The 17,573-nt window shown below is 42.6% G+C and overlaps 1 protein-coding gene across 3 annotated transcripts in view; it reads left to right on the forward strand.

Moving 5' to 3' along the window:
* Nucleotides 1–17,573, forward strand: part of NELL1 (neural EGFL like 1) — an 821,103-nt gene that overhangs the window by 196,118 nt on the left and 607,412 nt on the right. For all 3 annotated transcript variants that reach the window (XM_003781182.2, XM_003781183.2, XM_003781184.2), the window contains 2 exons: nt 2,744–2,817; nt 11,840–11,939. In XM_003781182.2, the coding sequence (XP_003781230.1) occupies nt 2,744–2,817; nt 11,840–11,939 (174 nt within the window). The remainder of the gene's footprint in view (nt 1–2,743; nt 2,818–11,839; nt 11,940–17,573) is intronic.

The raw sequence follows: 17,573 nt of genomic DNA on the forward strand, positions 1-17,573 counted from the left end.
CTTTCCCCTCCCTTCCCCTTCCCCTCCCCTTCCCACCTCTACTTTCCCCTCCCCTCCTTTTCCCTTCCCACCTCTTCTTTCCCTTCCCCTTTCCTCCCCTCCTCTCCCTTCCTCTCCCTTCCCATCCTCTTCCTTTCCCTTTTTACCCTCTCCTCCCCCCTTTTCCTTTCTTTTTCTTTTTTTAAAGTTGTGGATTAATACAAAGCTACATATGATGGAGTTATATTTTTTGCATGTGTTAGGAAGAGTCTGAGTTGTATTTGAGTCCTTCACCCGGGAGGTGTGCCATATCCCCTACATTGGACCTGTTAGGTAGAAGCTTACTGAGCCCCTTCCCCCTTCCCTCTCCCCACTTCTTGAATTTAACTGTGAATTTTTCTCTCAGGTGGGCCTGTAGTTGTTTATCTACTAGTCTCAAATTAGTATTGAGGACAGGGGATGCTTATTTTTCCCTTTTTGAGATAATTTAGTAAGAAGAATGTTCTTTAATTCCATCCAGGTAAATACAAAAGATGTAAAGTCTCCATCTTTTTTTTTTTATGGGTGAATAGTATTACATAGCATGCATATACCACGGTTTATTAATCTATTCATAGGTTGTTGAGCAATTGAGTTGTTTCTACATTTTTGTGAATAGGAATTGAGCTGCTATGAAAATTTGAGTGCAAATGTTCTTATGGTAAAATGATTGTTTTTCTTCTGGGTAGTTACCTAGTAATGGGATTCCAGGGTCAAATGGAAGATCTACCTTTAGGTCTTCGAGGATGCTCCATACTTCTTTCCAAAAAGGCTGTATTAGTTTGCATTTCCACCAGCAGCATATACGTGTTCTCTGTTCTCCATATCCCCACCATTATCTGCAGCTTTGGACTTGGTGATGTGGGCTATTCTCACTGGGATTGGGTGATATCTCAAGGTGGTTTTGATTTGCATTTCTCTGATGCTTAGAGACAATGAGTATTTTTCATGTGTTTGTTGGCAACTCCTCTGTCTTCTTCAGAGAAGGTTCTGTTCACCTCTCTTGTCCAGTGATTAATTGGACCGTTTGCTCTTCACTTGTTGATTTGCTTGAGTTCTCTGTAGATATTGGTTATTAGTCCTTTATCAGATTTGTAACATGAGAATATGTTCTCCTCTTTTGAAGGTGGTTGGTTTTCTTTGTTTATTGTGTGCTTAGCTATGTAGACGCTTTTAAGTTTGCTCAGGTCCCATTTATTCATTATTAATTTATTTTTGGTGTTGATGCAATTGCCAATGGGATCTTCTTCATAAAATCTTTCCCCTGTCCTATATTGTTAAGAGTTTTTACCATGTTTTCTTCTAGAGTTTTTATTATTTTGTGTTTTAGGTTTAAATGTTTTATCCAGAGTGAGTCAATTTTTATAAGTGGAGAGAGGTGGAGACCTAGTTTCAATCTTTTACATGTGGCCAACCAGTTCTCCTAGCACCATTTATTGAATAGGGATTCTTTTCCCCAGTGTATACTTTTGTTTCGTTCCTCAAAGATCAGATGGTGATATGAGGCTGGTTTTATCTCTGGTTTTCTACTCCGTTCCATAGGCTTGTGTCTATATACTTAAACTTTCCATGAGAATCAGAAGATTGTGTGATTAGGAACCTGCCACATTTAATCAATTCAATTTTAACAGATAGAAATAGAGACTCTGAAAAATGAAGTGGCTTTCAGGGCAGCACCTGTGGCTCAAAGGAGTAGAGCACCAGCCCCATATGCTGGAGGTGGTAGGTTCAAATCCAGCTCTGGCAAAACAAACAAACAAAAAAAACAACAAAAAACCCCCCAAAAGTGCAAAAAAAAAATTAAAAATGAGGTGGCTTTCTAATACCAACAGTGAATTCCAGGGGGAGATCTCTTAGAGCCACAAGTCTTCCCTTCTGTTCCTCCTGACAGCTAAGGCTAGAAGGGTCCTCACCAGGGCAGGAGACGGAGTCATCAGGTCTTTGCTTCCTTACTGTTGCTAAAGTGGCTGGAGAATTTGGTGGGGTCATATTAGAGTCCTATCAAATTGACATAGGCTGCACTTAAAAGAGAATCAGCAAGTTAAGTCAAGGATTGAGTGTTAGTGGAATCCAAATGGAGCAGTAGGAGCTCCATTTATGCTTCCCTTTGACACGTGCTACAGGCCTACTTCCACTCTGTGACCTCCCTGTTAGCCTGCTGAACTCACCTTTCCAAAAGCAGTCTCTCTCGTACATTGATCTAGCACTTTGCTAGCTTGGCTTCTATTTGTCACTGGTCTCTTAGTGTTTTGGGAGCAGATAGGCTAAGAACTCCCACTTCCAGTGATCATAAGGAAAAAGAAGTGCCTTCCTTCTCCACTGTGGCTGAATGTCTCTGAGTCCCCTTTCACATGGTCATCTGTTTTATAGCTGGGCTATCTGAGTCAAAGCTACTGCTGCTCCATGGTGATAGCAACCAGTTCTTCCTTATTTTAACTTCTTACAACATCGGTTCATTCTCTAGTTCCTTTGGTAACTGTGACATTGAAATAATTGTATGTCCTTGCTGTGCAGTCAGGGCAAACACAATCAAGTGAGGCCTGCCTGGGGGATCAAGGGTTAGCCTGTGCACAATTCCCATGTCTTAACATTAGACAAAGAGATTTGTAGTACTTCACAGAAGAGTGTCTGGGTTTCTATGGTATCTGTTGGAGGTGGAAGATACCTCTGAGGTCATTTTGTTGCACAGCATGACTGTCTGACCCATTTTTCTATTTTATTACAGCAAAATGTATCTATGGAGGAAAAGTTCTTGCAGAGGGCCAGAGGATTTTAACCAAGAGCTGTCGGGAATGTCGAGTAAGTTTTAATCTTATGATTCCTATCACTTCTGGAAAACGATTAAATAGATGTGTGGGCTTCATAGAGGGTTCTTGAATGGGGTGTGTTGGCCTGGTTGGGTCCCCAAGGAGCAGGCCCTTCTGTGATGGGCTGGAATACAGGATTGGGAGGACCCAGACACTGTCATTTTGGGGGTTAGCTTGTGATCAACTGTGGTGCAGGTAGCCTTGGAAGAAGCTAGCAAGGGAAGGGTGTGAGAAGGAACAGAGAGCTGGCAGCTGCTGTAAGTCAGTCAGGGAGGCTGGCGAGTGATGCTGGAAAGGGTTTTGAATTGGTCTTAGGGAAATCAGCCAGTCCCAAATGGCTGATGTGATGCTAGAAAATGCCTCTGTCTCCTGCCCGCCCCCTCCCATGTACTGTTTGAAATAAGATGGATAGAACCGTAGATCTCATTTATTAATCACTCAACAAACATACATTAAGCAAACTCTATATACCAGCATTGTACTGGATTCTGGTATTCAACAGTAAGCAAAACAAAGTCTCTGTAATGAACTTGCAGTCTGGTGAGGGAGACAGACAGTATGAACACAAACAGATTTCAATATACAATACAATGCCAAGGTCCATAGAAAATATGAAGTAGGGTGAAGGAATAAAGAGTTTTGGGGTGGGCATGAGTCATCTGGGAAGGCTTTTCTGAGGACTTAATTGTAGAACAAAGCCCTAGTTAAGGTGTAGAACCAACCAGGTAGATATCTGAGTAGGTACTTACTTGACCAATAATTATCCTTGGTGGATGGGGGGAAGGCACATCCTATACAAAAAACAAAACAAAAACAAAAACCACCACCAACAGAAATATTTATATATGCTTAGAGCCATAAAGAAAGTCGATCTTCTTTAGGGGACTCTGAAGACTTTGACCTGGCTGAAGTTTTAGGGTTTGTGGGGGAGAGTGATGAGAAATGAAGCTGGAAAGAGACAAGGTGAGAAAGGACCAGTTTTGACTTGATCTTAATGGAGATGAGAATTCATGGAGGGTGTCTGCTTGTGGGTGTTATGAGTAGCTTTGCAATTTCAAAGGTCATTGTGATTATAGTGGGGGGGATGATTGAGGAAGCACTAGGTTAATTTGAATAATTGCAAATAAGAAATGATGAGGTCTTGACCTAAGACAGTGACAGTGAAGATGGAGAGGGAACAGATGAGAGAGCTATTTCGAAAATAGACCTGAAAGGGCTTGGTGAGTGATTGGGCTTAGGGGAGGCTCCTACAAGGGGGAAGAGGAACCCCATTGACCTTCCAGGTTTTTGGTGTAGTCACAGGGAGTACAAGGTTCTATTTTTGGTTGTGAGTAGCAGAAACCTTCTCTGTCTAGTGTAGAGTGTAAAAGTGATTTTATTGGAAGGATACTGAGAGGTTCACAGAATCTCTGAAAGGCCGTAAGACCAGGCGTAGGACTAGGAAGAGAACCAGGTGTCCCAGAAGTTAGGAAGCAGGAACTGTAGCCATGGGCTAGTAGGGAGAAATCTGGTAGGCACATCTCTGCTGTGATGAACAACTTGCAGTCATTTCTACTATTCTTGAGCCACTTACATAGGACTTAAAATTTGGGGAGTGGACATATGGTTAGCAAAGTTTGAGGTATATGTCCAAGGCCTGATTGCTCAGGATTAGAAAGCATTTGTCCCTTTAAGCCTCTGTGTGAGGAGCCAGCCACTTGGAATTACCATCCCCCTAAGACTGCATGCAAGGGAGAAATGTTCCCCAAGAGGAATCTGTGGTGCCCACAGGAAAAGAGGCTGAATCATGAGAAACCAAAAGGATAAATACACCCTTCATAGGGTGGTGATATTGCACTTCATGGAGCAGAAGAAGAGACACGGTTTGTGGGTGAGGAGCAAGTGGAAAGCAGACAGATCCAGTTTTAGTATGTTTGATAGTATTTGGCTATCCATTACTGTGAAATACTCCTGGCCAGGCATGGTGGCCATACCTGTAATCTTTGCATTCTGGGAGGCCAAGGCAGGAGGCCAGAAGTTTGAGACCAGCCTGAGCAAGAATGAGATCCCATCTCTACAAAAAAAATAGAAAAATTAGCTGGGCATGGTAGTGTGTACCTATAGTCCCAGCTACTCAGGAGACTGAGACAGGAGAATCGGTTGAGCTCAGGAGTTTGAGATTGCTGTGAATTATGATGATACCACTGCATTCTAGCCAGGGTGATGGAGGGACACAGTGTCAAAAAAGAAAACAACATAACACAAAACAAAACAAACACCTCCCTAAAACTTAATGGCTAAAAAACCAACCAAACAAAAAAACCCTAATAACCTGCTATGGCTGTGTGGGTTGACTGGGCTCAGCTGGGTGGTTCTCACCTGGAGTCTCACATACAATTGCAATCTGATGAATTCTGAAGCCAGAATCCTATGAAGACTTGATGCAGCTGAGTGTCCAAGACAGCTTCTTTGCACACAATTCTAGCACCTCAACTAAGATGAGTAGAACAGAGATTTCTCTCCACATCTCTATCTGTCTCTTTTTCTTTCTTTTTTTTCTCTGCAGCTTGTAGATAGGTCTGCCTTGGGCTTCTGTACTGCATGGTGATCTCAGGGCTTTCTCACACAGGGGCTGGCTTCCCCTAGAACAAACCCTCCAAAAGACAAGGGTGGATGCACCAACATTTATAACCTCGTCTCAGAAGCCACATGGTATCAGTTCTGCCATATTCTACTGATTTATACAGACCCCGTCCAGATTTATGGTAGAGAAGGACGATGCAAGGGCATGGATTCCCGGAGGCATGATTCGTTAGGGAAACAGGCAACTTTCCAGACCAGCTACCATGAGACTTTGGGATATAATTTTCTGCTTCAGAACACCCCTTCCCCTTCCCATCCCTCCACATACCATGGTAGGATTTACTATCCCACAAGGTTGACGGGTTTCCCTGGCTGTAAAATGTTAGAAATCAGAGCATCCCTTTCATTGGGTGAAAATCTCCCTCCTAGTACCTTCTACCAGTGGCCTTACTTTGCTGTGTGTAGGGTAAAAGGGTGAGTCTACTTATCCTTGCAATATAGCACTGTGATGGAAAGTCAAAGCCTGCAGTCAGACGGACCTGGGTTTAAATCCTGAAATTTTACCTCTTTGTTAGTGAAGAACTCCTTGTGTCCGTTTCCCTTATGGCAGCGGTTCTCACCCTGTGGGTCGCGACCCCTTTGGACTGTGTTAAAGGTTCGTGGCGTTAGGAAGATTGAGAACCACTGCCTTGTGGGGTTCTAGCAAGAGCTGAGAGATATTATTTTAGATGAGGAAGCCAAAGTGAGCCTCCCTAAATGTGTGGTGTTTTCTCTATCCCCATGGTAGCCACGGCAATAAAAGGAAAGACAGCTACAGGCATAACCACCAGCCCCAGAGGAATGTAGACGAGGCTGACTTCAGGAAGGACACGTTTGGGTGGGGTCTGTGCTGAGCTGCCGCCCCAAACATTCCTTCCCTGCCTGGTACTAGCCGGGAACCACTGGGCAAAATAGTAACCTCACCTCTCTGTCTAATCCGGGTTCTTAGATGGCAGAATCCAAGGCATGGGCTTTCGTGTTGATGCTTTATTTATTTATTCTTTGGTGGGAGTGGAGGTCCAGAAGAGGGGAGAGGTATTGTCCTAGGAATGCGAGCGGGAGGCACAGACAGAGGGAGGGAATAAGGGAGGGCAGCAGAGGAAGAGCAAGGGGGTGTGTCGCAGAGCAGCCACAGCCCCACCACACAGCACAGCTGGTTCTGTGAGGCATCTCCAGAGAACCTCACCGACTGGAACCACTCTTTCACATAGACTCTGTCTATCTATATATCTATGTATATATCTATATCTATACTATCTATACATATGTGTATATATATATTTTTATTTATTTATTTATTTTCTTGGAGACAGGGTTGTGCCCTGTTGCCCAGGTTAGGCTGCAGTGGCTTCATCATAGAGCACAGCAGCCTTAACCGTCTGTCCTCAAATGATCTTCCTTCTTTGCCTTCCTGACTATCTGTGGGACGGCAGGCACGCGCTACCACATCTGGCCAATTTTTCCTGAGACAGGTCCTTACTATGTTGCCCAGGCTGGTCTTGAACTCCTGGCCTCCAGTGATCCACCTGCCTTGGCCTCTCAAAGGGCTGAATATACAGGTGGGAGCCACCGCACCTGGTGGTAGACCATCTTTGCAGATGTTTTTATTACATTATTTCATTTTCTTTGAATTGTATCTCTGGGGAAAAGAAAGGAATACATTATGAAAAGATTGAAGAGAATGAGGCATTTAGAGACCTGCAGAAGCTCCTGAGGAGATACCATTAGACCTGGGATTTAGTTCTTTATGTGGGTGGAGGAGGAAAGGCTCTTTCCTTAAGTCTGTCTCTCGTTGCCCAGAATCTACCCCAGGGATTAACTCCGTGAACGTCCCTGTTGTGTCTCCTATCCATTCCCTCTTGGCTGCCGCTGGGAATTCCAGAGATTCACTTCTAGGGGAGGAAAAATGATTCGGATTCTAAATGTTTGCTTTCCTCTCCCACTTCAGGAAAGCAGGCATGTTGAAAGGCAGTTTTTTCCGCTCTGCTGATGATCCCAGTACTGGCCATGCACATGTCACTTAGAACTAGTGACTGCCTTTACATTCTGGGTGGGTCACTCTAGCAAGGGTCCCTTCTAGGACTGATCTCCTTCCTCATGAAAAAGGATCAGGGCAGACGCCCTGATGTGAGAAGTGCAGATGATACGGGCATGAGTTTGAGTGCCAGCTTATTTAACTAGTACCTGCCACTGTTCTTGGCACACAGTAGTTGCTCTGTGCACTTGGACCCTTCTTTTACTCTTTTTGTTTTTATAATTTATAAATAGTTGGGGCAGGGCAGCACCTGTGGCTCAAAGGAGTAGAGTGCTGGCCCCAAATGCCAGAGGTGGCGGGTTCAACCCCAGTCCCGGCCAAAAACTGCAAAAAAAAAAAAAAAAAAAAATTGTTGAGGCAGACAGGTTATTCCCTTTGCACAAGTGGTATGTACAGGCACGTGTGTGTGTGTGTGTGTGTGTGTGAATGATTTTATCGTCTTAAAAATCATTATATTCTTCATTTATTGTCCTTCTGTAGTTACTTACAAAACAGTTATTTTGTGTGCAGAGGGAAGGGTATTGACAATAATATTTAGTGCTCCTTGAGCACTTATTATTTTCTAGGCACTCTTTAAAGCATTTCAGCGTATGGCATAATTTAAGCCTCATAGTAATCTTGTGAGGGTGACACTGTTCAGATGTGGACATTGAGACACAGGAGAACAAGGCCCTATAGCTAATGAGTGATCTGGGAGTGGAACTGAGGTGGTCTCGCTCCACAGCCTCCCCTTAGCCTCTGTCTCCACTGTCATTCAGGGGTCCTCAAACTTTTTAAACAGGGGGCCAGTTAATTGTCCCTCACACTGTTGGAGGGCCGGACTGCAGCCCCAGGATGAGTTGGCTGCTAAGCAAGACAGGCAGCGGTGGCAAAAACACCCGGTGGGCCGGATAAATGTCCTCAGCCAGCCACATGTGGCCTGTGGGCTGTAGTTTGAGGATACTTGCTTAATGCTATTAGGCTTATTCAGAAATAATTCTCATTTCTAAAGTTCACAGGGGGTAGATTCAAAAGGATAGAGTGAGTACTTTTCAGTCTGAAAATGCCAAATGGGTGAAGCTATGGCCTAGTGATTTCCTTAATAAGAGGTACTTTTATAAAAGACCATAGAAGAGCTCTGGGACACACTTGACAGATATTGTCAGCAGGGACAGAGGGTGGAAGTGGAGGATACAGGGTCTCTGCTTTCTCCCAGGCAGCCTTTCTCAGATTTAAGTCCTGTGGAATCTGTTCCATGTAATAAATTACACTTTTCACTTAGGCCTCTGAAATGATACCAAGGGGGGACTATCTTTGGAACAACTGAGGAAATAATTGTGCTAATAATTTTCTCTCTATATATTTTTTATTTTTTTAAATTTTCTATGTTCTATGGTTCAGATTGAGGTCCCCAGCAGACAAAAGGCTGCCTGAAGATTTTCCATTTCCCTAGGATCATCGGGAAGCTTCAGCAACATCAGTTAGACAAGAAATAAACTCTTGTTTCAAACATTTTCACCAAGTGTTTCCAGAGGTTTAACACATTGTTTTATAAAAATCAAGATGAATGAATGTTCCAGGCAGTCTTTTTAATTTTGTCCAGTTAGTGTGTTTTCTTTATTCCAAAAACATTTTTTTTTTAACTTTAGGATGTGAGTTTATATCTTACTGGAAATTCAGGTTGATGTCCAGTGATTAGTACAGAACTTAAAAATGTTTATTTTTTGACCAAATCACAGAGTTAGTCACTCTGAATGGGAAAGAATGAAAGTATTATATTTTCCCACCAACACAGAGCTCCAGGGGTCATAAAATAACATACCATAATCAGGAGTATTTAAAAGTGCTAATTGTCTGATACTTATTACTAGAGATAGTTTTGAATATAAGGTAAAAAAAAAGATTTGTACCTGATTATGTAGCTGGACTAAATGGGCTTGGTGGCTTTTAGGCAACAATAATCCCAGTGCATAATATTTTCAAATTCATGTAGAAGCGTTTGTGTCTAAAAAACATTTGGAATTATGATCTTAGTCATTAAAGATGTTAAAGGTTGATTAGAATTATTAACTGACTTAATCAGCAGTCAGAGCAAGCCCTTTCCTGAGTGATTATTAAAAAGAAACTTTGGTTGCATTTTTAGTGATGTTTTGTTACGAAAGCAAATCTATACTCAGCATATAAAACTGAGACTAAGAAGGAAAAACTAGAAGGAAGAAAACAGAAAGTGCTCCAGAATCTTACCACCTGGAGATAATCCCTTTAACAGTTTGTTTTTGACAGCAAGAGTGAAATTTATCTTAATCTTCTTAGTTTGGGTTCGCCCAGAAGCAGACCTGAGCTGAGGATTTCAGTACAGGTGATTTATTAAGCCGAGTGAAGGTGCAATTTTAGAGGGAAGGGACAGACATTCCCTGACCCCACCAGGGGTTCTGGACCTTGACTTGTACTCTAGAGATTGTTCCTGCTTGAGGTGAAGAGCATCCCGCACAATTCCGCCATTGACTTTGGGGCATGGGCAACTGAAACTAACTTTTAGCTTTCTGCAGAGGCAAAACGGCTCCATGCCCAAGGCCAGGCCTCTGTGGTGACAGAGGTGAGCCATTAGCAGCAAAGCATTCAGAAAGTTGGGGGGTGGGGGCACATTGAACTTATGAAAGAGATTGAACAGTGTCAGGCACTCTTATTTATGTCAGAAAGTGGTCCATCATGAATAAATGTATTAATATTGACGGGCAGACTGAGAGGCAACAAGGGCAATCCAGCCTGGTGTTTGCCTTTCGTTTTAGCAGCTGACAGTAAAGTTACTCTTGTCCGTTGATCTGTAATAATTGGTTTGAGTCCCTGGTGTAGAAACTAAGGCATATCAGGTGTGGGCACTAGACGTAGGGCTGCTGCTAACTCTTGAGGCTAGATGCTGCCCAGCCTGCCCTGGACTGAGGAGTGAGAATGGGATATAGCAGCAAAGAGGGGACAGGAGTGACCAGTGGGATCAATTTTCAGATCTTAGGGCCAGTTCCAAGATACCCAGGATAACAAGACTGGAAAAGACTGGAAATTAACAGCACAGGAGAAGAAAAGGCCGGGGCAGAATGCCCGAGGCTCGACTGTCTGGGCTGGAAATTCCGAGAAAGGAGGTCATGGTGCAGATAATCCAAAAGAGAGTAGTTGGAAGTTTATACTTGACATTTAAAGTTGTGTTTCAGTTCATATTCAAGAATGACTGCCTAATATAATGGGGGTTCTTGCCAAACCAGAGACCTGTGGGGCGCTGGAATGACAGTCTTCTGGAGCTGGAAGACTCACTCTCTCCTGCCCCTCTTGGTTGTGCGGCTCCTTCCTTCTCTCCACCTGTGTGGGAAACTCCTTTTTGGCCTTAAATGCTACTTCCCTTCTTAAGCTCCCTTCTTAGTTGACTTAAACATCTCCTTAAGAATGGGCGAGAAAAAAATACACGTTTTAGATAGAAAATAAGAGAGTCTAAAACCTTTTGTAAAAGATGGTCATTAGTGGACCAATTTTTAAAAATCAGCGTTAAACTAAACACAGATGCTGGTAATGTCAACAAAGAGGACCTTAGATGAAGTGAGGTCATAGAGATTCGCCTTATGAATATTTAACATTTTATTGTAAGTGACTTTGTTTATATCTGGGGACAATGTAGTGCTGATCCAGCTCACCCTTGTTTATTTCATTCCTACTCACCCAGATACTTTGGCTCTTGTCTGTTTCCTCCGCCAGGAAGTCACTTCTTTCTTTATTCCATTATTCGGGTTCCCTCAAACATGGCGTCTTCATAAGTTCTCACCTGGACAGAATTATTCTCCTGTGACATGTTATAATGCCTTTAGAGAGCACAGTTTTAGGACTTACCGAGCTATTTTTATGGTTCGTGGTTTAAGAGGTTTATTTTCCTTCCTCTCCATCCAAACTGTGAGCTCATCAAGAACGTAAGGAGATGTGTTCTTGATCTTTGGATTCATAATGCCTGTTATCCAAGGGCGGGCTGGAACTGCCTCACATAAGCTCATGGTACACTTCTCAACTTTGCTTTCAGTAAAATCATGTTGGTCGCTCAAATTCAGACATCAGTAGTGTATTGACACCACAGAAATCAGTCAATATCACAAATGTTTGACTGTTTATCAGGACATCACTGGCAACTTCCTTCTGCTCCACAGAAGAGACTTAGGAACTGGTGACATTGTGGCAAATGTATCTTTTCTTCCAGGAGTCTCATTTGGTTAATTTGTGACATGATCATTTTTAGTGGAATTCCTGGGGATGTTAATTATTTTACATTGTTTTCACTGCAGATGATTAACAAAGAGCTTTCTGAGCTTCTTTCATTGACTAAAAATACAAACATCTTTTTGTCTCTCTAATATTTGGTGTCTAGGGTGGAGTTTTAGTAAAAATTACAGACACGTGCCCTCCTTTGAACTGCTCAGCAAAGGATCACATTCTGCCAGAGAATCAATGCTGCAGTGTCTGTAGAGGTAAGTGAGCTTGGGGTTGCACTGTGCCTGGGGTGGGGCTTGGGGTGGCCTTGGGGGAGGGTATGAATGAATAGTTCCCTGATCATAACACGAGTCTAAAACTCTGCTCTGTTAGAAACTTGCGTATCCTATTTACCTCTCTCAGTCATTGTCTCCTCAATTGCAAATTGAGGATAATAATAGTATCTACTTCCTAACACTGCTGTGAAGATTAAACAGGCTAATGTGGAAGCACCTAGCATCCTGCCTAGCATGGGATAAGCGTTCAGTAAGTGATAGTTCCGATAATAATGCTAATGGTAGTTCCTATAATAATAATAATAACCGTTATCGCCATTATTACATTTTTCTCCTGAGTGGTATTAGGAAGCATTCTTTCTCAGCCCTGTATGTGGGCCGGTTCCTATCTCTGATAGAGAATGACGACTTGCTGTGAGTTCTTACTCATAGGTTAGAATCAGACGGAACTTTTTTTACTTCCTGAAAGAAAAAAGATGTTTCAAATAAGTAACAACTGATTACTAATTATTTCTTGGACAGAAATTGGTTTAATTCCTCTTCCTGGAATTCCCTTCATCCCTAAATTTATTCTTTTTTAAAATTTTTATTTCTATTTTTGTAACTGATGTATGATACTGGCGTATATTTTGGAGTTACATACCCACACGATATTTCAATACCTGTAGACATTGTGTAATGATCAAATCAGGGTAATATCACCTTAACCATTTGTCTTTTCTTTGTGTTAGGAACATTGCAATAATTCTCTTTTAGCTATTTTAAAATATGCAATAAACTATTCTTAATCGTACTTTTCCTACTGTACCATTAAACACTAGACCTTATTCCTTATATCTGGCTGTCTTTTTTTAACCCACTGACCACCCCTTCCCCCTTCCCTTCCTAGCTTCCTTAATTTATTCTTATTTCTCAAAGCCTAGCTCGATTATCACTTTCTCTCTGAAACTTCTTACCTAGGCAGAATTAGACAGATTGGGAGAACCTAGAGTTTGCTCAAAAATCTTAAAAAATAAATCCAGTTAAATTACAGCTGTTATTTTGAAACTATACTTGCCATAAATATTCTCAAATACCTAGCCAGTAAGTTATGTCCTTTTTGGCTAAGCTTTGGCACTGCCAGAGGTAAGGAGGACATAACAGTGTAGCAGTTTGATTCAGGTAACCTTATATTTAATTTTTTTAAATCTTTTCTCTATCACAAAGAATGGCCACAATTTTTTCATAAATGGCCACATAGTGAATGTTTTAGGCTTTGTGGACCAGACTACTCAAGTCTGCTGTTAGCACAAAAGCCACATAGATCATAGGTATGTGAATTGGTGTGGCTGTGTTCTAATAAAACTTTATTTACAAGGACAGATGGCAGCCTGGAATTTGCTTACCCCTTCCTATAGTGCCTTCTGATATATAAAATATTGTGTACTTTATCATAGTGTGTTTTCAGCTTTTCTGTATTTGTTCATGAACAAGAGATACTTCGGTAAAATTCTTAGAAAAACTTATTATGCGGATAGTCAAGAATGGCTCCGAGAATCAGTGACATGGTAATCACAGCATCAGAATGTCTACCCTGGTTTATTTGCTTTCATGACTATACGCCTTTTTGCAGCTGGGATGCTTTAGAAATAGCTGAAGATTGAGTGGAATTTTCAGAGGGATGCGCTTATTGGTAACCGACAGGGTGGTTAGGTAGGTCTTACAATGTAATGCAAAATCCATCACTTGCTATTTGTTGACGTGTCAAATGGGACTCAGTTTATGCAAATACTTTCTGATTTATGGTTTCATTAGAGCAGAGTCATTGATTAGGCCGCAGAAATTCAAGAGGGATTTCATTGCTGTGGCCCAGTTCACAATAGAACAGGTGCCACTGCTTTCGTTAGCACTTATCCGGAATGCGTGTCCTTCTTTGCCAATGAAGATGCTGAGAGATGAGATATCTCATCAAAAACAGACTTCTGCAGTATTTCCACTGCTAGAAATCTGCTGGCTTTTATCAAACCTGACTCAGGGAGAAGAGTGGGAGGCAGGAGGAGTAAGGCTTCATGGAATAGATCTCAGCTGGGGCCCATCTGTGAAATTGGGAGTTTTCCTCTTCCTACCTGTTTCTTTCTTAGCCAGGAAACCACTAGCTCTTTTATTTGGAAGCTGATGGTTTTCTTTGCAGGTGTGTGAGAAAGTTATTTTATGCTCTCTGACAACTTTGTATTTTGACATGAACCACCAGCACGTGTCTTCAGCAACAAGCTGATGGGAAGGGACTTTTTGTGGGAGTGGGTGAATTAAACCCTTTGAATTCCTTGTACGTGACTCTCAGCTCGAAGTAAGATCTGGAAGGGAGGAAGCATCCCTGTGGACTGTCATTTCCTCCTTCTTCTTTGTTGACACATAGCAGAGGGAACCCTGGAAATCCAGCCTGTTTGTTCCCACGCTTGGGCCTGCTCTGCGAGTCAACCCATCAGAAACCAAAAGGCAGTGGGGTATCTCTGTTTCATGAAACCCTACAATTTAAGTGACAATGAACCAAAAAATCAACTCAGATAAGCTCAGAGCTCGATTGTCTCGAACTATGTGCTCTCTGTGCATTTTCCTCCGCATTTCTTCATTCCTATGTATTCCTCGAGAGCGTCTTTCGAAGTCACATAATGTGGTTTCTTACAAGTTTGGAAGAAATACTTTCCCTCTTTGACGTCTATTTGTTTTCCCCCCTTCCCTCTACATTCATGTTCTCTGAGCGGAGAGGTGCGCGGGGAGGAGGGGATTGGACAGTTACTATTTTGACAGGACTGGGAAAGCCCAGTGAACTTCTTCTAAAGCAAATTATTCAGTTCTTCCCACCCCATCCTTCTTCTCCCACTCTAAGACCGAAAGTAATGAGAAGCTGAGAAACCCTCCATTTCCATGTAAAGTAATTTTTATCCTGCACAGAGAATGCAGCATTTGCTCTGAGGACTGAGATTGTCCACAGACTCGTGGAAGAGGCGGGACTGAGATGAGCTGCAATGTACATTTCAGGATGAGCGCTGCGGGATGATACAGCTGTATGGCGTCTGCCACCCTGACGTTACTGATTCCAGAAAACAAAGTGGCTGTTGACTTTCAATACTTGCACGGAAAGCCCTTCCATGTCTGTTTTATCGCCCCTCTCTGACCATGACCGTCAGGCCATTAGTCTCAGGGAAATCTCTCCATGGGAGTGTCATTCCTCCGCATCTGAGCGAGAACCTTCCTCCTGCCTTCCTGGAGAATTTGAAGTTTTCTGAGGTTTGTTTCCATTTGGACTCTGATGAGCTGCCTTGCTTGGGGAGGCTCAGACTAAGAATTTGAGAAAACTGCCAAAAAGTAGTTTTTGCTTCCTGACGCCCATTGGCTAGTTACATAGGGATGTGATATAATTAATTATATATAATGTAAAATAATACATAACATGTGATATAAAATACAAGACTTTCCAGTCTTTTTTTATATAAGATTTGTCTTCACGATCACGTTTTATGAATTTATTCTTTACATGAAGGAGACAAGATGGGCTGAAGAGGTGTTGTTGCCATATGGAATCTTCCTGTCATTGTCTTGTCAGTGACCGTGAGTGATGTCATTTTCAGTACCAGCTGATGAGCTATATATATTCTGTGTATAAAATAAAGTTAAAACCCATTTTGCTGAGTTGTTTCCTCAAATTATAGTTTGATTATGAAGTTGATTATTTTTACTGAATGTAGACCTTTTCTTATATGATTACCACTGCCCCTTTCGTGGACTAATCAAGATGAGAGGTGTGAGCTTTACGTGGAGTTTTCCTTTTGTAGGACTGAAACCTCAGGTCTTACTCAAGTTAAAAAACAACAGATTCTGCCTGACTTATGGTATTCCTCGTAGCAATCCAACTGGTATTCAAACTAGGGGCTTAGATACCTTGCCCTTTTGAATCTTGAAGGGTCACAAGCAATGCCTTAGCTGTTAATGAGTCTCCTTCCCTTTACAGAAAAATGAAAGTAATCAGCTGAACAGGTGGGTAAATCCACAGGGCTATGGGTGCAGCTGGGTTCCCCCTAGGAAAAGAACCATGGAATAGTTGGAGAAGAAACACGCAACAGGAATCGAGGTGGTGGAAGTTGGCAGCGAGAAGCTACTATTCAGTTGCTGGGGCTCAAGGTCTCAGTTACTGGGAGCACCGCCAAGAACTGCCCTGATGACAGCCTCAGCTTTTCTCTGATGTCTCAGGACAGTTCTTGCCGGTAGCATGAAACTTCCCCTCCTCATTGCATTGAGGTCCTGGCTATTGCAAGAGACTGCCCACTTAAAGTGTGAGACCGTTAGGTGGAGAAGGGGAGTGGACCCTGAGTGACATCGGTCCCCCTGTCAGGGGAGAAGTAATAGAAGTATGAATGTAGGACAGGAAAGAATTGCTTAGGGATTTCCAGGGCTCTTAGTTAGAGAGTGAAACAAAATTCAACAATATGGACCATGTGTTGTTCTCAGTACAGCTTTGAGAAAACACCCCCATCATGTGGCCCATCCCAGAATTCTTGACACGTTCCTTGGGGTTTAGTTCCTCTCATAATCAGCTCTAATTGTATCTTCAATGTGGCCAATGACTTTGGAGGGTTTTGCTGCATGTTTATGACTTTCGGTGTTGGGGAAAAAGTTCTTTCCAACATCTGTTCCAATTGTGTTTGTCTCTAATTTTAATTCATGCTCACTTGCCTTGTCATCTGGCCTGGGCTGAAATGATTGGAGATTATTTGTACTATTTGAGATGTTATGCCCTTCAATTAAACCCTCCCAAGGAGTCTTAGTGTGATGTGATTTTTTTTCCCCCTTTTCTGTCTTCCTCATCATTTTAGGTGAATTTATAACTGAAATGGTGTAAGGGTGTCCAACCTGGAGCCTATGGGCTGCATGGGCTTATTTGAAGACTGTTTTGCTTATCTGTGGTGTTGGATATCATGAAAATTATGCACAGACCTTTTTTTGAGGGGGGGGGACAGAGCCTCACGCTGTTGCCCTGGGTAGAGTACCATGGCATCACAGCTCACAGCATCCTCAAATGCTTGGGCTTAAGAGATTCTCTGGTCTCAGCCTCCCAAGTAGGTGGGACTACAGGCGCCCGCCATGATGCCCAGCTATTTTTTTTTTGTTGTTACAGTTGTCATTGTTGTTTTAGCAGGCCCAGGCTGGGTTCGAACCCACCAGCCTTGGTGTATGTGGCTGGCACCCTACCCACTGAGCTGCGGGTGTCGCCCTACAGACCTTTTTTGATGCTCGTCGGCTTTCGTTAGTATTAGTGTATTTGATGTGTGGCCCAAGACTCTCCCGATGTGTAGCAGAGAAGAATAAAGGTTGAACACTGGAGAGTGTCAGGGTATCTGAGGTGAAGAGAGACCTGGAAAAGAGGCATTCAATGAATATGTAAGCTAGCGCCTGAACAGAGGAACAGGCAGTTTGCAGATGGGCGAAGTCCTCTGCATATTGATAGATGGGATCTGATAAAAATCTGTGCGATCATGGGCTGAGGGAACAGGTCTCTAAGTTCAACTATCAAGGCTGGGAACAGAGGGCATTTGGAAGAGAGGATACATGAATTCCACAGCACTGAACTTGCTACAGTGG

This window comes from Otolemur garnettii, unplaced genomic scaffold (genome assembly GCF_000181295.1).
Source record: "Otolemur garnettii isolate 467f Iridium unplaced genomic scaffold, OtoGar3 scaffold00001, whole genome shotgun sequence".
NCBI classification, from domain to species: Eukaryota; Metazoa; Chordata; class Mammalia; order Primates; family Galagidae; genus Otolemur; species Otolemur garnettii.